Source organism: Leptonotus elevatus, chromosome 11 (genome assembly GCF_054856555.1).
Source record: "Leptonotus elevatus isolate MCC_2025b chromosome 11, RoL_Lele_1.0, whole genome shotgun sequence".
NCBI classification, from domain to species: Eukaryota; Metazoa; Chordata; class Actinopteri; order Syngnathiformes; family Syngnathidae; genus Leptonotus; species Leptonotus elevatus.
In genome coordinates, this window is record NC_141249.1 from 22,746,315 (window position 1) to 22,773,797 (window position 27,483).

Below are 27,483 nucleotides of genomic sequence, written 5' to 3' on the forward strand. Positions count from 1 at the left end.
ATCTTTAGGATGGATTCCTGTTTGAAGCACCCTTGAAAATGGCCAAAATGAGCCCAAAATGGTTGCTTTGACCAAAATGTCTTAGCTCTTCAGAATTTGAACCCGCAATGACGAAAACTCAAGTACTTTGCAATGTAGCATCCCCCAGTAAAACTAGCTCAAATTTGGTAACAATCGGAAATAATCTCTAGAACAAGTTTGTCCCTTAAAAGGCACCCTCGAAGAAAAATGTCTGTCTTCCTGTCTCTTTTCAGACATGGCTTCTTGATAATTTTTTGTGGGTCTACTCATTTGCTCCCAAAAACGTATAAATTTTTAAATACTGCCATGCTCCCGGAGACGTATTTATATGTTTTTTAATGGGGGGGGGGGGGTTATGCTAGAGCATACGGAAGGCTTTGATGCAGCCTCTGAAGAGAAAGCTTAAAGCAATTATTACAAAAACGGCCAGCAGGTGGCAGCAGAGTATAAGAGATCAGCCAAAGCTATGTTGCAAAAACCGCTTTTCCCCCACAGTTTTAAACTGATTTGTGAATAATGATGAAACTTAGCTATAATACTATTGCTAATATAAATATACTTTTTTTTCCTGATGAAAGAACAGACTCTAATCTTTCTTTTGGTAGGTTCCATGTTTTTATAGCAATAGAACACAATATTCTGTGGACCTTGTAAAATCAGTCCAAATCCAGTAAAACAGTCGGGAGTGAAGGGGTTTGCTTCAGTGAAAATGGCAGCCAGTCAATGAGTTAATAGACAAGTCTACATTGAACTGGCTTCAGGGGCTTCATTTTGTACATCTAGTTTGTATAATTCAAATTTGGTCGTATTCATATTAAATCTCGAGGGTGACTTTGTCTTCAGTCCTGCAAATGGCCAAAAGGACCCGTAAAATGGCTGCCCTCGAATTAAAATGGCTGACTAAAGGTAAACAAGAGTGACAGGATCTCATGTTTGTGTCTTACTGGGCATCAGGTGACAGAATCCGGCGAATCGCTCACCTTTCACCCCGTCACCTAATTGTTTCTGACACAGCGTCACAGTCAAAAATGTCTGGATGCACGCAACGATTTCGCCACCTGATGTTTGGAGCTTTTTTGTTGTCGTTTAGCCTGGTGTCCATTCTTGATTTTTTTCTGCATGAAGATTTTTATTTTTTTTTTTAAAGTAGATTGACATATGATCACTCCACACTGTTGTGTGTGTGCCCACACTTACTATCTGGGGAGTTGAGTGACTTATTTGTTCCATCTTGTTCCCTAAAATAATTCCTAGGAAGTAGCATACCTGGGGCAGCTATGCTAACTCCTTAGCTTCATCCAATCTGCTTTGTTTCTCGATGTCATGTGGAGATGGCAATTTAAACGGTGACGTGATTGAATTATCATTACATTTGTTTTTCTTCCAAAGGAAGCCTTGCAGCCCAAGGCCACCTTCCGCCTCGTGAGGAGGAGCACATAAGTATAAATGTTCTCCAAACAAAATAGGTCATTCTCTTTCAGCTCCAATTAAATGCTGAGGGGTGCAAGGAAGGGGAAGGGGGGGGGGGGGGTTAGAAAATATAGAAATACAACTCTCGAGCAGCTGTGTACCGTAATTAAAAATTAAGGCTGAAGCCATAACGGACGCGTGTTCCCGTGCAGACGGGATTCCCGCAAAGAGACAACGTGTAATGTATGCGGAGCCAGCGAGCGGGAAATGGCTTTCTTTTCCTTTTTTACGTTTGTAAGATTGTGCGTGAGTACAAAAGTAGGTCATGTGTTTGGAAGTGACACATGCGCCTGCAAACAGATATTTGAAAATCTGTTGAGTGCAGAGAGGGGCCGCCACCAGCAATCTGGAGGGGCGGGGAATAAAAAAAAAAAAAAAAAAAAAAGAATTAAAAAGGCAAACAACATAACAACAACTGACGGGTTGCTTGTCGGGACAGAGGTGAACTTATTTGACGTGTCTTTAGCGTGTACGCGTAATAGCATTAGAAATTTGTACTCAAATATTTTGGGATTTATTTTTAGGATTTCAAGTGGAAATACTGGAGATTCCTGCCCCTTTCTAGTAATACATGATGTGTATCAAAAATTCGACTTTATACTATTTTATCCATTCATTTATTGACATTTTTATACACTGAGCAAAACTATATATACACACAACACTTTGGTTTTTGCTCCCATTTTTCATGAGCTGAACTCAAAAGAATTTTCTACGTAGACAACATTTCCGTCAAATACTATTCGCAAATCTAAATCCATGTCCGTGAGCACCTCTCCTTTGCCGAGATAATCCTGACAGGTGAAACCAACCAACCAAAATAGACAAACTCTGTATTGCCACGTTGGATTGTCAACCGTGCTTAACTTTTTTTTTATTTTGGTCTTTTAGGACAGTGGTCCTCAACCCTGGTCCTTGGGGACCGGTATCCAACCTGTTTTCCATGTCCCCTACAGCCAACACAGGTGGGAATCGTTATCAGGCTTCTCCAGAGCTTGCTAATTAGCTGATGATATGAATCACCTGTGTTGGCTGCGGGAGACATGGAAAACAGGTTGGATACCGGTCCCCGAGGACCAGGGTTGAGGACCACTGTTTTAGGAGACTTAAGGACATGAAAATGTAGCTTAAAATGAGCCAGCAGGGGCCGCTGTTTCTGTAGTCAAGTGATGGGACCCAGAATGAGGTAGTAACACTATAGGACAGGAGGTTGTAGCCTGGCAAGCCACACCCACTTTTTTTTTTAAAAGTAGCACCGGACGAAAACAGGCCGGCCAATCAAATGTGTCTATTTGCGTGACGCCGTCTTCGCTAACGCTGTTCGAATATCAAAACTCATGTGACTCATGACGCCATGAAACTTTACGTTTTTCCTGCAACAACGACATAAGTCATTCACTACTGTCGCCATGTTGGATTTTTACTCCATCACAGCAAAAAAAATAAAAAATAAAAAATACTTCAACGAGTGGCTTTTCTGACGTCACGTCCGCTCTTCGCTCATTGGTTCATTCCACCGTCTGTTAGCTCAGGTTTGCCCCGCCTCAGAAAAGCGACGGATGCGGTCGAACAGACTCACTCGCCGGCAAAGCCGAGAATGAGTCTGGATTTACAGGCTAAGAAGGACTTGCAACTGGCGCCTTGCACATTCTGAGTGGCCCCTAGATTAATTTAAAATACGAAAATTAAAATAAAATAAAATAAAAAATAAACGGAAAACGGTGAAAAAAATGTCAGACAAAATAAAAAAAAAAGTGTTTTTTTTAATACTGAAAAATAAAAACTAACTGCAAATATGCGGCAATTTTAGTTTTAAATTGCAATATCACAATTCACCACTAGATGACAGACATCACTTAGATGCACTTACGCTTACACTGCCCTATAAAAGAGTAGGCCTAAAAAAAAAAACTTTGCACATTTGGAATTCTATGCAGGACAAATGTAGTACCTCAATACAAAAATTTTTGATTGGTTAAAATTTTGTGGGGAAAAAAAATTCACAAAATATCTTCTTGCACTTAATGTCGGTCTGCTGTTCAGCGGTTTTGTGTGCCGTCCCTGAAAGGTAATTTTTTTGCAAAAGAGGCCTTTGCACTGGAGAAAATAAAAAATAAAAAAGTTATTTTGTTATTAGCTTCAAACAATTAGCTTTTTTTATACATGCATTGTGAAATGTATTTAAAAAAATATATATATATTAAAAGCACATTCTGCACACACGTACATCTTGTATCTCTATCCAAAATAGCATTTTTGTCATTCATCTGTTTAGTAACGGGTTGTGGACTCCCAAAAGCACTGATGAAAAATGGTGGCCCCCTCCAGCATTTATAGTTGCCCATCCCTGCTTTTAGGTTACGTGGCTTGCAGAAGAGAGCGGAAGGCATTTTCCACCAAGCCTCTTTTTTTTTCGACGGCAGCTATCGATTGAGGTCGTTATTTAGCGACCGCGCCGTTGGTCTGGGAGCCGGCGAGCAAGCGGTCGCTTATTTACGAGCGTGTGTGCGTGTGACAAACTGATCTACGCCGGCTGACCACTGACCGAATCAACTCAGCCCTTTTACTTCACATGGAAGCCAGCGAGAACTTAAACGAACCTGGAGTCAGTAAAAAAAATACAAAGGAATGTTTTTGGAGAAACGTACGCGCGCAACATTGCGGAGCGACCCTGCCACATTCTACTGGGGAAAAAAAGGGGCTATTGTGGACAAATGCTAAGAAACAGCAAGAACCATGTTAGACTGGATGGAATTCACGATTTTAATTATTTAGCATGGATGTCTGCTTACGGCAAAAACGCTTATAATTTCCAAAATTCCTCCGTTTTATTCCCAATGGAAATTGACCCCCAAACTTTACAGCTCCAGCTCAAAACAGTCGGCAACATGGCCGACCTTCTGGCAGACATTAGCCGCCGGTCGTGATTGAGAAATAATAATCCGCCGCTGTCAAAAGTGCCGTCACTCAAGCTCAGCCGGCAATAACACGAGTCGTCATCCCGCTTAGCCTTCGCGTTCCCATTTCGGGGAGTGCGAGTGGCGTGGGGCGGCGGCGGCGGCGGCGGCGGCGGTGGGATTCGTGGAAATTGCCCGTTTATTTTGGACGCTGTGATGGAGAAAAAAAAAATTGCAAAGATTTGGGTCGCATGAGTTTGAGCTGAACTTGTCCTAACCTTTTGTGAATACTCACACAGTGAATCTTTTAATGAAGTCATCCATCAAACGGCATCCCGATATCCCGTCAATCAATCAAGCTAATGGACGTGCTTTCTTTAGTTGGTGTTAATCTAAAACGGCATTGAAAGAAACGGCGGCGTTCAATTCATACCGCCGTTTGCCAAGGTTACCCACAAGTCACGACATGATTAGGGAGCAAACGCTTTCATAACGCAGAACATTTTAATTATCGGCACAGGCGTATTTAGCAGATCTCATACGAGTTGTCAAAAAAGAACGACAGAAGACGAGAAGCGCGCAAATGAAGCAGAAGAAGATGAGGCCCGACCAAACATGCTGGATGGATTTTTTTATTGTATTTTCTCTATTATTTGGTCATCTCGTCTAAAAATGTGAAATATTTGTGTTTATTTGATTCTTTTTTCCAAAAGTACTTTTTGTCAAATATTTGTGATTGTGGGAATGCTTTGTGATTAGTATTCGCCGTGCAACAACTCCTACATAATACTTCCGATTTACGCCGTTGAAATTTCAACTTGCTTCAAAAATTCCCGCCTCCCGGGGTATATATATCGTCTGATTTCACATTACTTCCGATATTGGCACAATTTAACGTTACATATCAACTTTTCCCCATTCATTTTCAATGCGACTGACATTGAACATTTCACACACACACACACACACAAAAAAAAAAAATATATATATATATATATATATATATATATATATATATATTAAAAAAAAAAAAAAAAAAAAAAAAAGAGCAATGATGATGACATTTCCGAATGAACAATACTGAGCTCTTAAAAAAAAAAAAAAAAAAAAAAAAAAAAAAACATTTCTAAGTGCCGCTTTCCACGCCCACTTCCATCATTACCAGCAGTGTCTGACACTGCTCGTTGGTGCAGTTGGTAAAGTGCCTTGTCCCGTAACCAGGAGGTAGCAGGTTGGAATCCCTGCTCAGTGGTTAGAGCAATTGCTTTCTTTCCACCACAAAGTACCTGGGTTCAAGGTCCACTCGGACCACATTTGAGTACTTTAGTAATTTATCCTCTATTATTGCACGGTGGCTGACTGGTTAGCACGTCCGCCTCCCAGTGCAAAAAGGTTGCGAGATCAAGTCCGGGCTTCGGCCTTCCTGGGTGGAGTTTGCATGTTCTCCCCCGTGCTTGCGTGGGTTTTCTCCGGGTACTCCGGTTTCCTCCCACATTCCAAAAACATGCATGGCAGGTGAATTGGACACTCCCAAATTGTCCATAGGTGCGATTGTGAGTGTGGTTGTTCGTCTCTGTGTGCCCACCGATTGGCTGGCAACCAGTTCAGGGTTGTTCCCCGCCTACTGCCCGAAGCCAGCTGGGATAGGCTCCAGCAACCCCCGCGACCCTTGTGAGGACAAGCGGTACAGAAAATGGATGGATGGATGGAGTAATTTATCCTTCGATTGACTTCATAAGCACATGCATTCAAATCTTAGCATTCAAAGCGTTTCAGCATTCCCATGCAATTTCTGCAAGTTGGATTTGAATCTTGTTGAATTAAAATAAAAAAAATCATAATCGTTTTGAATGATTGTTTGCTTGCAGTATTCAATAAGACTTGAGTGATTATCGTATTTTTTATACTTGATAACAGTACGCATTAGTTTGACTTTTAATCTTTCTTCTTTGGGGAACAACTACGTAGCCAAGCATCCTTGACGGAGGTAACAAACACAAAGCAGCAAGACCTTAGAGAGTGAAGTCTAAATATATACAACGCACTCATTTGCTTTTATTGCATTGAATTAATTATTTCCTTTTCTTTTCTTTTATGTGGCATCAAAGGCAAACAAACGTACTAAACGTCACCTTTTGTGTTTTGGCGCCAAACTGGGACGTCGGGCAAGCGAGCTTTCAAGTAAAAAATGTAGATTTTCTTGTTTCTGAACAAATATAATTAGGCTCGCGCGTCTAATTTGTGTTTAGTAAAACACGTACGGGTCCTTGATGAACGTCTCCCGCAGGACGGCGCCGGCGCTTTGTAACAAGTTGAACAAGAATCCTTGAATTAAAGGAGAACTCCAGGGCCTTTCACTTTCCAGAGATGTTGTTCACATTACAACAAGTTTGTCTCGGCGGCATACGACTATACTTGACAATTCTCAGCGCACAGACGCACGGTACTATTAAAAACTCTGCTGGCACTGGTCGGCATGCTACAAACAAGTCACTTTTTTTTTTTTTTTTATATATATATATATAAAATAAAAGTAATACAAAATTGGAAATGGAAAGGAACAGCTATTTTTTTTTCATCATAAACTTTTCTGCTGACGTATTTTGGAGTTCATTACAAACAAATGGCGTTTAAAAGCGCAACAGCGCTTTTCCATTTGGACGCCAAAAACAAACAAATCACCTGCCACTAAATAAAGTGTAAACCTTTTCATCTTTGCACGAACGCTACGACCAATCACAGCGAAGGAGGGGGAGATGATGAAAAAAAAAAAAAAAACACTGCCGCAAGACAAATGGATAGAGCCCCGACGGACGCCGTCTTTAAAAAATTCATAAAGGTTAAAACAACAGTTTATTCTGTGCATCACAATCAAAAACCGCAAGCACCTCCCCTGTCGCATTACTGTGCAAGTAAATATTGTATATGCATGCACACACGTACTCAGAATATGTGTGTGAACACACAAGCTTGTGGAGCGATCATATGGCAACTTGGAAACCATGGGACTTATATAACAAAACGTATCAGCGCATGGATGCATGCAACATTGTGGAGCGACCACATTTTTTTGAAACAAATTGTCAGTGCTATGTCCATTTTCCCCCCCAATGTTTACATTTTTGGAAAGTGCTGCATTGAGTTTCATCCCAAAAACAAATAAAAATAAATAAAAATGGACATAAGTGTTTTGCACGTAGCAGCGATGAAATGTTTGTTTGAATGTAATTTTTGCTGTCATGTTGTGTGTTATGGAGGGAAAAACGTCAAAAAAGCTGCTGATATTTTGCCGATTGAAAAGGGTATATAATATTGGATAATGGCTATTCGTATACCAACCCAGAGATGCTGCACTCTGATACTGTTCTTACCTTTGGCGGAACGGCTGGTCCAGAAGGATAGGGGTCCAGACTTTGCGGCACATCAGTGATGTAGGTCTTCTTGGGTCCCGCCACCTGGTATGGTTGAGCCTCGGCTTTCCTGTAGGCCTGCTGCTCCTGATAGGCACCCGGACCAACCGGGGCGAACCCCGGCTGGGGTGGCCCGTAGGCAAAGTCGGGCCCTTTGGCCTGGGCCGGCATGTACTGCACTTGGGCGGGGCCGCGAGCAGGCTGCTGCCCCCCGCCAAAGTGCTGCCCGCCGGCGGTCGGGTGCTGGGGGCTGGGCTGGGCCGCTCGCACCTGGACGTTGAAGGTGGGCTGGCTGGGCGTGGAGGCGGTGGCGTAGGACGCCGCCACGGGCTGGAGCTTCGCCGGCAGCGTTGACGAGCCGCCGCCCGGGGCCTGGGCTTTGGGCGTGGACTTCTTGGTGGCGGTCAGAGGTGGCTGATTGGGGATGACCATGCGCTTGTAACCCGTCACTGGAGCACTGGGGGTGGAGACCGAAGAAGGGCCAAGGGTCTAGACACACAAAATTACAGACAGCAGTTAATAGACACACACAACATTGTGGAGCAACCATATGTGAGTCTGCTGGAAAAAAACAAAGTGACTACTAAAGAGAATGCAGTTAAATGTAAAGCGCGAGTCTTGTCGCTCCCTTAAACACAAACATGGAAACACACAACATTGTGGAGCCACCACATATCAGAATCTAGTAGATACCCCCCCCCCCTTTTTTTATGGTAGATTCAATCTATCATTTAAAAAAAAGGGGGGGCTATTATGGGCAGAACTGGGTAGAAATAGTAAGCTATGCAGCTGCCCGGAACAAATACACACACCACACACAACATTATGGAGTGACCACATAAAAGCACATACTGGCAAAGCAAGGAAGCATTGTAAAGAAATGCAGCGGGTGTCAAGAACTGAGGCCAACTGGGCAGAAGTAGTCAGTCTTGTCGCTCCAGGGAACATTAACATGGATGCATAAAACATTGTGGAGCGATCAAATGTCTGTCTACTGTGTATTTTCCCACGTTATGTTGCAGGAATGTTATGTTGCAGTCGTCCCTTTTCCCCCATTAGACGCTGACATAATCTCACTCCACATGTTTGTGTGCGTCCATCTATACGTTCTCCAAGGAGGCATGTCATTTCATAGTTCTGCCAGATTTGCCTAGTTTGTTGACTTTTGTCTTTATTCTTCCATAATATTACATGTTGCCCCACAATGTTGTGTGGGTCCATGTTGGTATCAAACATTTTCTTGCCCCGGTTCAGCAATTGTCTTGAAATGTAGCGCGTCTCTTTGTTCCCATTGTGCTGTAACTTTTACTAATTGACTTTTTTTTTTTTTTTGTCTTTAGGCGCTAACCTAATAAGGCCGTCCAAGGTTAATGACAGACCCTTTTTAGACGGGCTGCGTGTCTGACACCGATACATGGCGTTGGGCGGAAAACAATTAAGACTGACACCGCGGATACTTTAGCCCTGACGCCCTGTGATTGAAACGTTATTATTTTCGCGGCCTTGAGAGCCTGCCGGCGTCCGGCCGAGCGTCTCGTTTGCCGCAGCTCTACCCTGGAAACGCGCAGAGCGTCGCAAATCTCCGTGATTTAGCGTCAATTCCCGGCCGGGCCGCCCGAGTCAGCACAAGTGTTATGTGGCGTTTCCAGCCTGCGCAACCATTTATCCCCCCGCGCCGTCCTTCCCTCCGCCTATCAGCTGTACATTGTGTGGCTGCTGTCAAGATGTTTTGAAATTTACACTGCAGGCCATTTCGACTGAAAAACGAGTCTCTCCACATTGTTGTGTCCATGTCCATGGAGCTACGAGACATATTTCCACCAGTCTGGTTCGGTTGTTGACGTTTTACTAAATTTGTCAGAAACAATCCCTTTATACTGAAACCATAATCTTTAATGAGGAGCTTAGCTCCCTGTAACAAACACGGACGCACACAACATTGTGGAGCAACCACGTGTGACAGTGTATTGGGAAATAATTTATTGTTATGGAGAAATGCAACAAAACAGCAAGAACCAAAGCAAATTGTGTGGAACAAATAAATCTTTTTAGCTTCCTGGAACATAAACATGGACGCACACGACATTGTGGAACAACCACATGTCAATGTCTGCTGAAACACTAAGGAAAAGCCTAACATACAACTTACACCACCTAAAAAGAAACTAAGTAAACTGGGTTGAACAAATAAGTGGCATAGTTCCCAAGACACAGACTAGGACACACACAACACAACACCACGGAGCGACCACATGAGTCCACTGGAAGAGGAAAAAACTAACAAAAACATTCACACTTAAAATATCCACGTGTTAACAATAACGTCTGAGGTAATTACACTTATGACCTCTTAGGAGATTCGTCTGCAACATTTGTGACGCTAACTGCCTTTAGCATCTCCGTTGCTGTGAGGAACCTAGCAATGACATTAGCGTAAAGCGGTTTGTTAGCGTCAGAGCTACATGCGACATGTTTGTCTAAATCCCATCTAATCCACGTCGGAGGGTTGGCCCCTGAGGAAGCCTTAATAGCTCAGGAAAAAAAAAAAAACATGACGTGCTTCCACTCTGATTTTTGCCTGGCTGATTAGCGCTGATGTTTATTAAAAGGAGAAAAAAAAATCAAGGGTTTTTCTGCATATGTATGGAGAGAAATCTCCACTGTGCCCTTTAGGAAGAGACATTACTTCATTTAAATGTTTCATGGCTTTTAAATTGTGGCGATTATTCATTAATCTCTTCAGGCCTCCAGAGCTAGCGTTGAAGTTAGCGCGTCCGCGGTTAATGCAAATCGAGGGGCCCCCTCCAAAATAATTACGCCGCCATGGTAGATTTTCTACCAATTACGCCGGCGGAATGTGATGAAACTAATCAAATGCGCACTATCAGTCACTCTGGCGAGTGGAAGACGTTTTTGGGATCCGCCCACGCAGATAGCACGTCTGCCTGAGCGGCCATTTTGACACAAAGTTCGCACAATCGCGCCCAAAAAAGACGAAACAGGCTATCGGGTTTCTCCATTTGGGTTGATAAGGTGTCGCCACTTAAACACTCCGAAAGTCGCATAACTTACATCCTGGTTGGGGAAAAAAAAAAAAAACATTGGCATCTATGTTAGCCATTTGTGTCCACCTCCCTTACTTTTTTAAACAATTTTAGATGTGAGGAAACTTCCCAATGATGTGGTCTGATTTTGCTATTTCCAAATATTTAAATATATCAACAATATTTCCATCACATAGTATGTTTTGGCTCTATGACAACTTTTAGCCAATTGAAACCCATGAAAACTACAAAAAACGAACTTTTTAAACTCTTTAACCCTTTCAGACCGGCATTTTTTTCTGCTGGGCAATTTTCTTTATTTTCTTTTTTACTGATTTTGACTTTTCCCACATAAGAATAACATGGGAAAAAAGTTTTGGGGTTATCTCATGTTTTTACTTTGCCAGCATAGTAAACACAGAACTGGCTATAAAAAATAAACAAAACACAACACTGTCAATCGACTACAAAAATTGCTGTTGTGTAGAAATCCCAAAAATTTGCAAGAAGCTAGGCAGATTGGATGGGACAAATAAGTCACATAGCTCCCCAGAACATAAACGTGGATAGGAGAAATTCGGCTAAACGTCAAGAAATCAGGCAGAGTTGACTGATACCACGCAGCTGCTCAGAACACAAACATGGTTGCACAAAACATTGTGGAATGACCACGTCAGAATCTGCAAGAAAAAAATGACTACACCGGGAAATTTAGAAAAATGTCAGTGAACAAGACAGACTGTGTTTAATAAATGGCATAACTTCCCAGAACCGAAAAATGATTGCACATAACATTGTGGGGCGAACACGTCAGATTCTAGTGAGGAAAAAAATGCCTATATAAATGGGAAAATGTAGCCAAATTTCAACAAATGAGGAAGATCAGGAAAGACTAATTTGTCACATAGCTGCCGGAACATAAACATGATTATAAACAACATTGTGGAGCAACCACATGTCAGAATCTGCATGGGAAACAAAAGACTAAAATGGGGAAATTTAGAAAAATGTCAGTGAACAAGATAGACTGTGTTTAACTAATAAATGGCATAACTTCCCAGAACCTAAAAATGATTGCACATAACATTGTGGAGAGACCACGTCAGATTCTAATGAGGAAAAAAATGCAGCCAAATGTCAATAAATGAAGAAGACTGGGAAAGAATAATATGTCACGTAGCTGCCGGAACATAAACATGATTGTGCGCAACATTGTGGAGCAACTCCATGTCAGATTCTCTAAACTACTTTATCGCAGTATATTTAGCTTTTTCTTTAGCTTTGCTAGTCACTGTTTTTGGCCTTGATGTGAAGAGACCGGTCTCCCAGGCACCACAAACTGTTTAGACAAGACTCCAACCGGCTAACGCTTGGACGGACATTTGAAGCCAACAGTGCAAAGCATCCACGCATTGTGTGAGTAAACAACAAAGTTTTGTGATGCATCTAAAAAAAAAAATTATAAAAAAAGATGCAGCGTTTCCTTCCTCTGGGGCTTTTCCTAAAGCTTAAAAAAAGGCGAATCCTCCACCCTGGTGATTTGAAATGCAAAGTTAACAGTTTTTAGCGAACAGCCCCCAAAGGCAGCTGGAGTGGCTCCTAATCTTCCCCTCTCGTGTCGAAAAGGCTTTCTGGAGACTCTCTGACAAATTTCACGCTCAACTTGTCGGAAAAGTCGCTGCAAATTCACAGCGCATGGCTGAGGATTGGCTTTCGAAGCTGCGAAGCTGAGTCGCCCATGCAACACAGGTGTGAAGCAGCACACGGTTTATACAGTAAATGTTGGAGGTAAAACCGCACATTTTGCTGATTAGGACTGGAATCGGTGTTATTGAGGTACTGGAGTCGATCATGCAACACAGAAGTGAAGCATTTTCCAGATGCCAAAATTTTAAGTTAATACAATCAACATTTGAGGTGTTACAATGGACTTGACTTCTTGTTAGCTGCTTTGCTACATGGAATAAACTATGCAACACAGGTGAGAAGCATTGTACAATTTTATGGAGAAAATGTTGATTACATTTTACTGGAATAAATGCTACTGAGCAACTGGAGAAAATCATGCAACACAGATGTGAAGCATAATCCAGTTGCTACAGCCAACAATTGCGGTCAACCAGTTGATTTATTATTACTGAAATGAAGTAAAGTTGAGCAACGGAGTAGACTATTTCTGAAATGACTGATTTCCTGTGTTGCATGGAGTGGACCGTGTGATCACGTGATTGCAGCATAATAGTGGCAGTAATGTCCTCACATTTTTGTTTTTGTTGTCTTTGATCGTTTGCACGAGGCCACGCTGGCCAGTGGCAACCGTGGACTGGAAGGTCAATCCGGCAACAGGTTCCGAATTTTGACAGGGGCGGCCCACTGCGGGCTAGCGTAGCTTAGCCTGGAGGTGGCGGGGAGTGGGGGTGCGCTCCGCATTGTTCCGTCAACGTTTGTTAGTCACCGTTCTTTTTGTCTTTGCTAAACAGGCCGAGCCAATGACAAACACGGGTCGCAGCCGCTAACCTGACTCTTTATAGTGCGCGGGGGGGAATAAAAATCAAGTCCTAGAAACAACGCTAACAGGCTCAACGTCAACTGCTGTCACTGTAAATTATGACACACAAACACACTTTGATGACATTGACACTGTGAGTAATCCGCCCGATTTTGGACTTTGCTACTTAATGCAAGTTGTCACAACATCCCTGGTTGTCAACTATGCGTTGCTATCCCAGCGCTAACAGAATTAACTTGACCCTAACAAAAGTAACAATAAATCATCAAAACCAATGAAAATCAGACATTGCCAACACCGAACAATTATTACAAGGGAAGTGGGCGTAACCTTTAACAGGTAAAAATATTTTGGGGAGGGCTTTGTTTCCTAAATGCTATACATTGATAGCACATACTTTGGCAATACGAGCACGTTACAAATTATTTTCAATGAGCAAGTATTGACGGGAAAGTCGGCCCTGCAATCTACTGTAGTGTTAATTTCGTCAATGAAAACTAAACAACAATTTCGTCAACACACATTTTTCACCAGACTAAAAACCTCATTAACTCATTTGCTCCCAAAAACATATAAATATGTTCTATTTTTTAAGTGTCCCAAAGATGTATTTGTACGTTTTAAAAAGGTTTTTTAGTGCGACAGCATACAGAAGGCTTTGATGCAGCCTCTCAACTGAAAAGAATGGTTGAAGAAATGGTAGTTATTATACAAACGACCAGCAGGTGGCAGCAGAGCAAAAGAGATCAACCAGGACCATGTTGAAAAAAAGTTCTTTACTCGCAATTCTAAATAGATTCGTGAATAATGATGAAACCTAGCTATATTCTACTGCTAATTGCTGCAAAATGGAAACAGATAGAAATATACTTTTTTTTCTGGTGAATGAAGAGACTCTAATCTCTCTTTTGGTAGGTTTCATGTTTTTATAGCAATAGAACAGAATATTGTGTGGGCCTTACAAAATCAGTCAAAATCCAGTAAAACAGCCGGGAGGGAAGGGAGTTGCTTCAGTGAAAATGGCTGGGAGTGAATGAGTTAATAAATAATAACTGGGACTAAATCAGTATGCATTTTCAACTAATAAAGACGAGACGAAAATACACTTTCCTCAATCAAAACTGGACTAAAATCTATGGACATTTTAGTTCATGAACAAAAACTAGACAAAAATTATGATTTTGTAAAATCTCGTCTCTGCTAATCTGTCACTGTGACACTGTCATGTGACACACAGTGACACACCCCCTTTCAAAAAAACAAGCGTGAATGAAACTGGACTAAAACAGATTTAAATTAAAAAATGGCAGATAAAATCAACACTAATGCCAACATGGCCGCCACATCAGCACGGCAGTAAACAAACAAACAAACAAACATATCTGTGATTATTACACATTCCGCAACGCAAACGAATGGCAATAGACCAATCAGACGCCAGTATTTTTGGGATCCTGAGCACTAACATAGCAACTGTTGCTATGCTGAAGTTCATGAGGATTGTTCATGATCCTGCAGATTCCCGCCTAATTTTAGCTCATAATGACGTCGAATTGTTCTAAATGAGAACAAAATTAGCAAAAAGGGAATTAGTCAACTTTAGCATGAGTACTCAATTCCCTACTCCCAAATCAGGATTTTTAGCGCATCATGCGGAGCTAAACGCCGCCGCCGTCCTCTGATTGGCCGACAGCCGACGGTGAGTATCACCATCGGAAACGGCGAGTCGCTCAAGCGCACTGAAGTGTAAGTGAGCACACAAAGAAGAAGTCCAGTTGTCTTTGTGCATCACAATCACCATCCGCTCAGCTACCTTACACGCTATATTTGTACTTGGGGTCAAAAGGCCCGATGCGGAGCTAATGTCATGTCGGGAGCGTGACACGCCGACAGAAGTCGAGTACTGGAAATGGCGGCGAGATGCCGGATGGCTTCGGCGAGGTGCCCCGAGGGGGGGCCGGCGTCACGGCGCGTCCGTCAAAGCGTCTTCCGTCGCGGGATGTCACAACACGGCAACGTGATCCACCGTCTGGATGCTCACTCCCCCGCGTCTCTTCAAACGCGGGTGAGCAAAAGGATGGGCAAGGAATGATCATGTTGGATCAACGAAAAATCCTAACCCCGTCTTGGAACCCTCATTTGAAAGGCTTAAAACCCTAACTTCAAGCCAAATACAAACCCTTAAGTTTAAACTGGAACCCTTTTGTTGAAAAATGACATTTGTAACCCTAAATTTTGACCCTTACTCTGGCATGGAACCCGAGAGAACTCATGGATTTGAAACCCTAACCTAGGCTTGAGTTGAAACCCAAGCTTCAAGCCGAATACGAAACACTAACTCAAAAGTAGGAATAGACCGATAATCGGCCAGGGTGATATTGGCCATTTTGACAAATATCGGCATCGGACGTTTTTCAAAATCTGACGGCCGATAAAAGGTAAAGCTAAAACCATTTTAATCTCAGGGGAAATTTATTCATTTAAATTTTCAGTTAACTTTATAAGAGATGCTGCTGACCCAGGCAACCTTTTGTTTTTTAAAGAAATGTGAAAGTTTAAGATTTCAGGATTTTTTTAATTTTCGAAAAAACTGAGTTAACCTTGGGAGTTCCCTCAAAAAAATGTTTTGATTAAAATGTTGTTGTTTTTTTAATCATGGCTTGGGACTCTATTCTATGACCCTGACTTTCTAATTTGAAACTCTAACCTATGCTTTCATCAATTATATAAAAACATACCTCTGGCATGAAAACTTTAATTTGAAACCCTTACCTAAACTTAAAACTTTAATTTGTAACCCTTAATCTGTCTTGTATTGCTCACTTGAAACGGTAACCCTGTCCTGAAATGTTAATTTGAAATCTTTACCGAGGCTTACAACCCTTATTAGTGACCAACTCTGGCTTGAAACTGAAATTCGTGACCTTAATTGAAACTCTAGCTTCAAACCCTGACCCAAACTCGAAACCCTAATTGGAACCCTGATTTAAAATCCTAACCCAGGCTAGAAACCCTAATTCATGACCATAACTCTGGCTTGTTGAAACTCAAACCCAAGCTTGAAATTCTCAATTGGAAACTTAAAAAAATATATATATATATTTTCGAGTCCTTTTCACACTGTACTTAGCAACGCACAGTGCGACATTGTCGAAAAGGTGGGCCTTTGGCCATGATGCGCTCTTGATTGGACACATCCAATAGGAGTGGGCTTGGCCGAGTGCTAACAGCAAATTGATCAATCTGTGGGAAAGGGTTCCGCTGTAACTTCCTGGTGGTCTGCTATAGAAGCACTTCCAATTTCAATTCGCAATCGAGCCAGCAAAAAAACCTTGCTGTCGGAGGTCCTCGCCACAAAAGCATCTTACGGTTACGAGGCTTGGCTGGAGAACTTATTATGTCAAACAGCTCGACTTCACTTTCAAAAACTTAAATATGAACAAACACGGGAGAGCACTTAGTCCAAAACAAAACGGGTCGTCGGTAACTTTTACAAGCTTGTATGCTGCTAAACGGGCGGAAGAAACACGCAGCTGGCTAACGGGCGCATTAATGAAAGATTCAGGCCACTCGACGAGATGGTTTCGTATGTGGGGAAAGAAGAACACGGCTTTGATTTCATCGCGGCATCACGTGAAGGTTGTTAATGATGGCGTGTGCTGATTAGCTCCCCGTTAGCCTTGGAAAGTAATTTAAGGACAACATTGTTTTCCAAACTCTCATTCCAGTCCTTAAAAAATAGAAAAGTAGAACAATGCTGTTCACTTTATTTTATATATTTTGAAAATAATGAGTTGTTCTTTGATCACTACATAATTTGACACAATACATGTACTATTTAAAATGTCTTATTTATTAGAAGAAGAAAAACTAAAATACATGAAAAAACAAAAACAAAATTATGTTCAATTTAAATTATTCTGTGATTGACAAATACAGTAGAGGACAACAATATTTCACTTTATTTATATTATTATGATGATAAATTGAAATGTGTTGTTTGACAAAAGCAGCACACAAATATTCTGTCCACTTTATTTGAAATATAGTTTTATTTACTAATTAAAAAACAAACTAATTAGCAAGTTTTTTTCTCTGTATTTATTATTTATAATTGTTTTACTAAAGCATTTTTCATTATAAAGTTGTATTTAGTACTTTGTATTGTTCATTATAAAAAATATTAAACAAAATAAGTCTGAATAAATGTGTTCTTCGATTAACAAATAGAACACTTTTTTACGATATTACTTTTATTATGATAAATTTGACAACTAAAAAAATACATTATTCACTATTTAAAAAAAAATTTATTCATGATTTAATAAACTAAAATTATTTTTAACTCAATTTGTTTGATATTCTTTTTTTATATACATAATATTCAAATTTTATAATTTATTAGTTCATTGGGAAAATAAATACCAAAATCAATTAAATATAGCTGATATTTGTTTTACTATTCATTTTTTATGAAAATAAAATCATAAAAGACTTTTGAATTAATTTATTCTTTGACAAAATAGAAGACGTATTATTTTATGTTTTAATATGGTTAATTATTTTTTTTATTTAAACATAGCCTAAATAAATAAAAAATAAGGGGTGTGGCCTTGTAAGTGACATCAGCACGTGAAGCTGGATTGGCAGATTAGTTTGTGTGAGAGCGTTTGGGCGTGAGTCGTGGCCTACAGCAGCTCCATGCAAGTGTTTGTTTCCATTTCTTTATCTGTACCGTTCTACACAAAGCGAAAAAAAACGGACCACGCGACTGCTCGTAACTGAAAAAACGCGCAAGTCGAGGCACTCGGAAGTGAAGATAGCACTTTGTGTCTTTTACGCACCGCTGGGAGTATTTACAGTATTTACTAAAATGAGGTTAACAGTGACCTCCAGTAACCAAACAAAAGAGGCATCAAGTGAGTCTTTGATTTCGAGAGAAAAAAAAAATCACCAGCGGTCAGCGAGGATGCGAGCAGGAGGTCAGCATAGCGTGGTTTAGCGTAGTAGCGGCGGCGCTAACGCAGCGGGTTGATGAGTAGTCTATTTTGACACTGGCGCTCGCCTCCTTGTTAACTCACCAAAACAGAGATGATGAGCTCGGACAAGCGAGCAGCAAAATTCTCGGAGGGAAACATTTAGAGGGAAGGGGAGAAGGCGCGCTTTGTTGGGTTTGTCCTCGTGTACACTAAACACCAGAGTAGGTAGATATCATCGCGTCATACACGAGCTCACTCAGCACAGCAGTACGCAAGACGGTAGAGGCGCTACATGGAAAACTACTAAAGAAACCCAAACCCTAATTAAAAAAAACTTTTTGAGAAAACTCAAATTATAAATCCACAGCCATATTTCTGTAAGCACACATTTGAAACTAACTTAAAATCCCTGCTTGGAAACACTAACCTTGTTTTAAATCCCAAATTTGAAATGCTAACTCACGCTTGAATCCCTAAAACTTTCAAGCATCTCCAATTTGAGACTCTAAAACTTTACAAAAACCATAACCCTGTCTTGAAACCCCAATCCAGACTCAGAACCCTATCTTGATCATCTAACTCATTCACTGGCAGCCATTTTGATTGAAGCAACCCCTTCGCTCCCGGCTGTTTTACTGGATTTTGACAGATTTTGCAGGGCCCACAGAATATTGTGTTCTATTGCTATAAAAACATGGAACCTACCAAAAGAAAGATTAGAGTCTCTTCTTATATCAGCAAAAAAAGTTATATTTCTTATTTAATCAGGAAGGTATATTTCTATCTGTATCTGTTTTGCAGCAATTAGCATTAGAATATAGCTAAGTTTCATCATTATTCACAAATCTGCTGATTTTCAACGTGGCCCTGGTTGATCTCGTATACTCTGCTGCCACCTGCTGGCTGTTTTTGTAATAACTACCATTGCTTCAACCTTTTTGTGCAGTTGAGAGGCTGCATCAAAGCCTTCTGTATGCTCTAGCATTAAAACAATTATTTATTTATTTTTAACTATGACCCCAACTCTATAAAAACCTTCATTTTTAACTTAACTTTGAACTTGAAACTCAAACTCCGTCTTGAAACCTTAACCTTAGTTTGAACTAACTCTTGATGGGTATCCAAAACTGAAGGCAAACTTGAAACCCGAACCTGAAACATTTACCAATTTAAATCTTGAGAACTTGATTATTTGTGGTTGTCTCCACCAGAGCGGAAAAACCCATCCATTCTCAACCATACAGTAGTAAACCACAACGCTTTTGGCTTTTTTTAACGCTTTGGAGCGAGATCATTCAAGCCGGACGGTGTGTGGGTCAACCGAGTGATTTTGACCGGCCTGCTCCACAACTGCCCGTAAATCGTCCAGCCGTCACTCATTATATACTGATTCGGTTACGGCAGAGTTGGAAAATAACGGCGTGGAAAGAAAAAGTCATTGTCTCTAAATGTTCATGAAACAGCGGTACCTTGACTTGCGTTTGCGAGGTTTGTTTGATTTTCATGATGAGAAATTGTCATCTGGGAGGCGTGAGCAACGTTTATTTGCAATATCGTTCATGTAGCACGTAGCGTCAAACGGCGTGGTTGCAATGAGACAAAAATAGAACATTTTAAAAATGACCGCTCTGTTAAGTCAATAAAAGCATTTTCCCTGGTTTAGACGTCAAAAAGAACACTTTACACATGCTTGTCAATTTGTCGCAGGTGCTTGTCGTCACCAAACCACAAAAAACTATACATCTTTATCAAACAAAGAGTTTTATTCGCCTCTCAAATCTGCACTATAGAAAGAAAGAAAAAAAAGGTACAATCTAAATCTTCTCCATGTACGTGTATGTCCACGCGCATGAAAAACAAAAATGTCCATTGAAAACATTTCATTATTAAAACATGCACAGGCATGTTTGCGGCAGCGCTCGGGGAAGCTAAAAATAAAATAAAATAAATAAATGAATAACATCCTGTTTTTTTTTACCACGTCAGGTAAAAAGCAGCAGGTCGGCCATACATTAGTTAGCACAGACCTTAACCCTGCGCGCTCGATCCCGGACAGGTGCCTATCAATTTTTTACGCCGTGTTGACAAAAGCTTTCAGGTCCCTTTGGCTAATACGGTATAGCACATGTTTGCTCCCGACTAAGCTATGCACTTATACTATATTTTATTTAGAAAACAAAAAAAAGGGACGAGCTGTATGTAAGCAAGTAAGAGGCTAGCTTAGCCTCCCGTACACGTGCTTGTCAAGGTCCACCCTGCCATAGCAGAAAGCTTTCGCTCCATACACTTTTTCAAAGGTCTTATTCATGTGCTTGAAAAGCACTTGCCGCTTCCCCTTTTCAAGGTTTTTCTGTACCTCACCATAGTGGCACACATTTCATTACACTTTACATTTGTTTCATTCATTGATTTGTTTTCTGCTCTTTTGGTATTAAAACACATCAAATTGGGTTTATTTGATTCATTTCATACATTTGATAATAAAATAAATATTTGAACTCAGAACTCCCAGAGGAACATGGTCGACCGACCGCCTTCTCCAAAAACGCATGTCGACTCGAGAGTGTAGCGCTCGTCCAGGTTGTGTGTTTTGTTTGTTAGTTTTACATGATAAAATTTAATGTATATTTGCTCTGTTTTATACATTGTTCAGTTATCCATCCATCCATTCATCCATTTTCTGTACCGCTTGTCCTCACAAGGGTCGCGGGGTTGCTGGAGCCTATCCCAGCTGGCTTCGGGCAGTAGGCGGGGTACACCCTGTACTGGTTGCCAGCCAATCGCAGGGCACACAGAGACGAACAACCATAATCACATTGTTCAGTTATTTAATTTTAATTTCAAATAAAATAATATACTTAGTTTGTTTTGTTTTTCTATTTTTTTTTTTAAATACTTGTCCTGGTATTATTTTTAAAATTGGTTATTTTTAAAATACTGTCTCAAATTATATATTTACAAATATTTTATATTATTTTTATAAATATTTTACAAATTAGTATATCATCGGTTAAATTAAATACATGACATGGCATTTATAAGACATTGTGCTATTTCTTGTGTTTTTATTTTATGTGACTTTATAAATAACATCAGTTAAATAAAAATGTATTTAGCAAAGTTGTTTTTTTTAATCGCAACCTTTTTTTTGCAGAGAATGCCGATGTTTTAAAAAGGAGGCTAAAGACTAAGTTGAGTACCAATTTTACAAATTGTTCGCCATTTGCTTTATTTATGTTTATACAAATTAAAATCATACGCACACGAGCAGATAAGTCTGTATTCCTGAAACGGCCTAAACTACTCACGCACTACACACGCACGTATGTACATATTCACGTACATATTTGCGCGTGCGCACGCACGCACACACACGCACACACATTTGTATGAGGTCACAGGGTTCAATGGGAGCTAAATGAACAGCCAGTCAATTATTTATGTCCGCGTACGTTAACCTTGTTGTCACTTTGTATGCATGTATAAATATCTAGTATGTACTCTATGTACGCCTCCTTCAATACACCAACACAACAACATTAAATACGCCATAGGCGATGTTATCCATGACCTTTTTTTTTTCTTTTTTTAAATAAATATAAATCACGTGTCTGTCCTACATTGATTGAAACTATTTAGTTTTGCGCCCAAGGCTTTGACTTTCTTTTAATATCCTTAAAAATCAGCTGGTTTATGTAGGTCGAGGCACATTTAGTCACTTTTGCCAAACAAAACGGGGCCTCGTTTGAGCTTCAGTTAAAAAAAAAAAAAAAAAATCTATACTACCCAAACCCGCCACCCCCCACAAATGGGAAATGTCTGGACACATTTTTGTCAAAATAGCCCAAGGATCAACAATTATGCAAGCATGCGACATATGCAAATAGCCTTAAAGTAGCTTGTTTCGAGAAGGCAGGCCCGTGTTATGCAAATGAACCCGTTTACCATGACGACCATAGGCAGAGCGAGGGCGCTGCGACAAGGCAAGCAACTTCTATTTTGCTGAAGTGCAGCCCAGAGCACGAAAAAAAAATCTGAGTACCCCAAAAAAAAAGTGAGTAAAAACCTGAGTGTTTCGCGGCTTGTACGGCGAACTGCTCTCCAGGTCGGCCAGGATGCTGGTGAGAGAGTCGATCTCGGCGTCCAAGCTGGAGCGTCGCTCCTCCAAAGTCTTCTCGGGTCCTCTCGTCTGCGACACACCACAATCACAGGAACGTCAACAAAATGGCCAACCATGGGGATATCCATTTTTGTGTCGGTGTATTAGGGCCACGTATATATATAAACTTTTTATTTATTTATTTTAGGATTTGGGTAAGGGGATTTTGCCATTTCCCTTCTGGGACTACTTTTCTTTCTTTTGTGAGGCAATATGCTCATTTGACAATTGGTCATATGGCTTGTAAGATCCAAATCCAATCCTGGACTGCATTTCTATATGTATATTTGTATATATTTTTTTTCAGTTAGGATAGATTTCAGTAGATATGGTGTTAAATGTTTTGTAAGTGGGCGGAGTCACCCGTCAATTAAGGTCGGTGGTTGAGGCCACCACTTTGAGAGGGTTTCAAGAAATCTGTTTGTGGAGCTCGCAAACCTTTTCCATCTTTTTTTTTTTTTTTTTTTATCACCAACTCAAGAGGCCCACGGCCATCCTCGGCTAGTAAGAGGCCACAACAACGACAATCTTATCACTTGTAAAAAAAATATAAAGATTCTGTAATATTGTAGTCAAGATATCTAGTTAATCTACAGATAACATAAATAAGTGCTAAATTTGCAATACCAAAATAAAGTGCACAAGTCCAGAGAAGGTCTGATGTTATGTTTGCATTCCAGAATGTTCCCACCATGGAATGACTGCGATACGTTTATTATACCTCTCGTTTGTATATTGTCAGCGCTACGCTTCAACCTCCCTGCAATGTACCACCACTAGGATTTTTTTTTGGGGGGGGGGGGGGGTTGTTTGGATGACCGACCGCGTCTTATTTTTATTTTATAGGTTTGGATTACCTGTCACCCAAAAATTACAGGCATCACGCTATGCTACTACGCCACTGCAGCCGCCTTAAAACATCCGAGCGGCGAAAAAACAAACCGCAACGCTAATGGCAGGTTTGCATAGCACAGAGGCAGGAGTGGCGCTAACCAACCCTTTTCCTACGTCACGGGGGACGACTCAAAAATAAATAAGGTACAATACCGTTTAAAATAAAAATAAAAATAGCGCAGCCACACACTATGATAACTACCTATGTGAAGAATGAAATTGTTTTTTTCAATAGTCAATATTTTGTACTACATAGCATTCATTCATTACCGTTTTTATTTTGTTTTAAGTATTTTTTTCTATTTTTATTGAGTTAGTTTTAGTTTTCGTTTACAGCGGGTTTGTTATTAGGTTTTTATTTCTTTCAATGCTTGGTTTTACATTTTTGTGTGTTTCTTCTGTGCAAGATTAAGAAAAATCATTACGATAAGTATTTTGTAGTTTTTTATTTATTGGCTTTATTGGCAGTCGGTAGATGACTGCACGCGGTAAAAGGACCACAACTCCCTGTTCGGCCATCTTTCTCCAGCTAACGGCCATGCTAATACCAAAACAAATTCACTTGAAAGCACATTGACAATCAACCCCATGCACTACATTTATTGCAAAACAAAAGGACATTTTCTCTATAATTATAGTAAGTTTGAGTTAGTTTTGAAAACATAAAATGTAGTTTCAGTTAGTTCGTTTTTTTTTTTAAGACATGACTTGAGATGTGAGTCTCCATTAACTGTCACAGATGTTTGGAGGTACTATAATGAATGATGGAAGTTTATGCAACGCCGCAGGAGATTGCGCAACTTTGGACACAAGTGAAGCTTTGTGAAGCAGCGCATCAAATTATCAAACGATTATTGTGGATTCTCTCACACTCATCGTTACTCATCATAATGGAATGTCAAGCACTTACAGCTACCTGTTGCCGTCTTTTGTTCATTCTTCCAGGTTCCAACAAGTGTTCTATCGTCATTTGTTTTTTATTTTTGTGCCCTTTTTTTTTTTTTGTTCTCGTTCAGTCATTAGGGTCATGTTTTTGTTGCTTTTGACGCTCTATTCACCTTGTTTATCCTCAGGTTCCTCCAACCAGGTTCGAATTTGATTCTGTGCTCAATTCGTATTTAATCTCAGGTTCCAAAAGACAAGGTTGCTTTTTGCGCATTTCTTCCTCGTTCGTCACATTTCGCCAGCCAGACTCTAAAAAGAAGAGTGGTTGCCGTTTGTTGTTGTTGCTTTTTGTGCACGCATCTCTATCATCTCGTTCGTCGCCGGGCTTCAACAAATTTTGTCTTTAGGTTTTACTTTTTGTGCTCATTATTTCAAATATATATCCCAAGATTCGTAAAAAGGTGTTAGCGTGTTCTGTTACTGCTTTCATTATTCCTTTTTTCAGCTGTTGCTTCAATCAGGGTCCAATAGTTGTTATTGCTTTTTGTGCCCTTTTCTTCTTGTTTATTCTCAAGCTCTTCAACAAGTGTTGTTGTCTTTCACCATTGCCTTTTTTGTGTTCTATTTTCTCCTTTTGATCCTCAGGTTCTTCAACGAGCATTGTCATCGTTTGAGTGCTTTTTTCTCCTAGTTTATCCATCAATGTCAACAGATGATGTCATCTTTTGTAACAGATTTTTGTACTCTTCTCTCTTTGTTTATCACTAGCCAGGTAACAGGTTTGTGTTTAGTGCTTTTTTTTTTTCACCTTGTTGATCCCGTTTTTGCAGTATGTCTTGCTGATTGTTGTCTTTTTGTGTTTTTTTGTGCTCTTTAAGACGTTAAGTTACCTTTTTTTTCTTTTTTTCATCTTTCTTTCCTTTGATCCTTCCTCTGGTCTCCTGACAACTTTGTGACTCTGGCGGGACTGAAGTATCCGGTAAAGATGAAGGGTATGGGATTTTGAATAGGTTTCAGGTGAATTAAAGAGCACAAACTCACATGCACGCAAAAAAAAGAAAAAAAAAAAAAAGAGCAATGGTGATGACTCGGTAAGACTGCCGAATGAACAATACTGAGCTCTGAACAAAAGAATAAAAAGTTGCCTTTTTTGTTTATTGCGCTTTCTCCTTGTTTGTCAGCATCTTCCACAAACCGGTACCAACAAATGTTCCAACTTTTTGTGCTCTCTTTCCTCTTTGCTGTCACCAGGTTCAATGTGTTGTTATTGCTTTTTTGTCGTGTTATTGATTTTTACACTTTTTTTACACCTCGCGCATCACCACTTTTGCCAACACATATCGCCGCATTCTTTTGTCATTTCTTTTTTTGTTCTTTTTTTTTTTTTTTACTTTGTTTACTCAGTTCCCAACAGATATTGTTGTCTTTTGTTTTTTTGCTATTTTTGTGCTCTCTTTGTTTACCTCGACGAGGCAGGCATGACCAAGCTTCACCAACAGGTGTCAGCCTTCAGAGCTGAGAAAGTTTTGTTTGCTTGCAAGTGTGTGTGTGTTTGTGCATGTGTGTGGGGGGGGGGGGTCCCGGAGTTCAGGCTCAAGGCTGCGGGCGTTGAGCCGAGCTGCAAAGTATCCGCGCTTGGCTGCGAGTCAGCACAGACGAACGGCGGCATGCTCGGGCCAGAACTCGGGAGCGCGGCACGCTCGCGGCGCTCCGCTACTGCTCGCCGACACTTCGGACAGAAACGAGAAGGGAAAAAGAGGAGGGGGGGGGGGGGAGCGGAGAGCGAGCGTTTCTCACCTGATAGTCGTACGAGTTGGCGGGCGGAGGCGGCGGGAAGGAAGCGGCCGACGACGGCGGCAGGCGCATCGGATCGGCGGCGGGCGGCGGAGGTGGAGGGTAGTCCGCTAGGGAAGGAAAAAAAATAAGACACTTGCAAGGTTACACTTCATTCAGATAAGGATTAATTCTACATTGTAAAGTTTGTAATTCGGCTCAATATTTTGGGGAAAAACTTGATGGACTGCGTGCTGAAAAGTGGCGGATGATGTCTGTTCTGCCACGTTTAGATTCGCGGATAGAAAACGGTTCTTCAAAAAATGAAGCCAAGTGTGCTTGCTTCAAGTTGTTCATTGCCAATCTCAGTTGACGTTACTGTAAAATTAAACACAAAATAAAGAAAGCACCATTTAGCCAAACCACATTATTAGGTGCTGCATAATGAGATCCGCACACTATCATACACATTAAATCAAGTAAAACAACTATAAAAACAAAAACAATCAATCAAATATTAAAATAAAAAATAAGTAAAATAAAGAAATAAATATATAAAAAATAACCTAAAAACATTTAACACGTAGGGGCAATATTCAGAGAAAAAAACTTGATAAAATTGCAAATTAATTTGCGAGTAATTTGCGAGAAAGAAAAAAAATAGTAAATTTGCGACTTTATAAAGTGGCAAATCTGCAAGAAAAAAACCCTCAGAAATTTGAGTCGGAATATTCTAAAAACACACAAAAAAATAAATAAAATAAAATTATACGTGGCCCTATTATGCCGTCGTACGGAGATGTAGATATGCACACAATTAATTTGTATGTGTCTCATTGGCTGTATATGTGTATGAATAATTTGCAAGTATGCATGTACATGTTTGCATATATGCATATGCATGTCTGCGGACGTGGGTGAATTTGGTGCAGATATGTGTTATGATGTTCTGTCTACTTGGGTTTGTGTTCTGAATTATGAAACTAAAATAAATATATTTAAAAAACTAAAATAAAACTAAAAACAAATACAATTTTTTTTTTAATTATGTCAAATATACCTCTCAAATAATACCAAAAATACATAATAAAAGCAAATTTGCAGACACGACTTAAGTTGTGGACAAACTGTTGCTGTTTGCATATCGTGCTAGCTAGACCTTAGTCGAACAAGCTTTGTACATAAGCTACAATTGAGAATTGGACTCAAAGCTATAAAAAGTGTGAAGGTCGCAGTGCCCCAAATCGCAGTTACATCAAGACTAAATGGAGAGAGAAAAAAATTCAGATACATGGTTTGGTTGGTTTATTGAACATATAAACGTAGAAAAACATAAAACCCATTACAAGCATCAAGTATAAGTTGAAGTAAAAAAAAAAAAAACAAGAATAGGAAGAAAGAAAAGAGTTGACATGCTCAAAAGGGAGTAGGAAGAAGTTAAA

The 27,483-nt window shown here is 40.2% G+C and overlaps 1 protein-coding gene across 4 annotated transcripts in view; it reads right to left on the bottom strand.

Annotated features, from left to right (window-relative positions):
• The window catches only part of lpp (LIM domain containing preferred translocation partner in lipoma), a 119,094-nt gene that overhangs the window by 43,351 nt on the left and 48,260 nt on the right, over positions 1 to 27,483 (bottom strand). For all 4 annotated transcript variants that reach the window (XM_086090265.1, XM_086090261.1, XM_086090262.1 and 1 more), the window contains exons 4-6: positions 26,066 to 26,172; positions 22,397 to 22,519; positions 7,760 to 8,287 (exon numbers count right to left, since the gene is read on the bottom strand). In XM_086090265.1, coding sequence (XP_085946391.1) covers positions 7,760 to 8,287; positions 22,397 to 22,519; positions 26,066 to 26,172 — 758 coding nt within the window. The remainder of the gene's footprint in view (positions 1 to 7,759; positions 8,288 to 22,396; positions 22,520 to 26,065; positions 26,173 to 27,483) is intronic.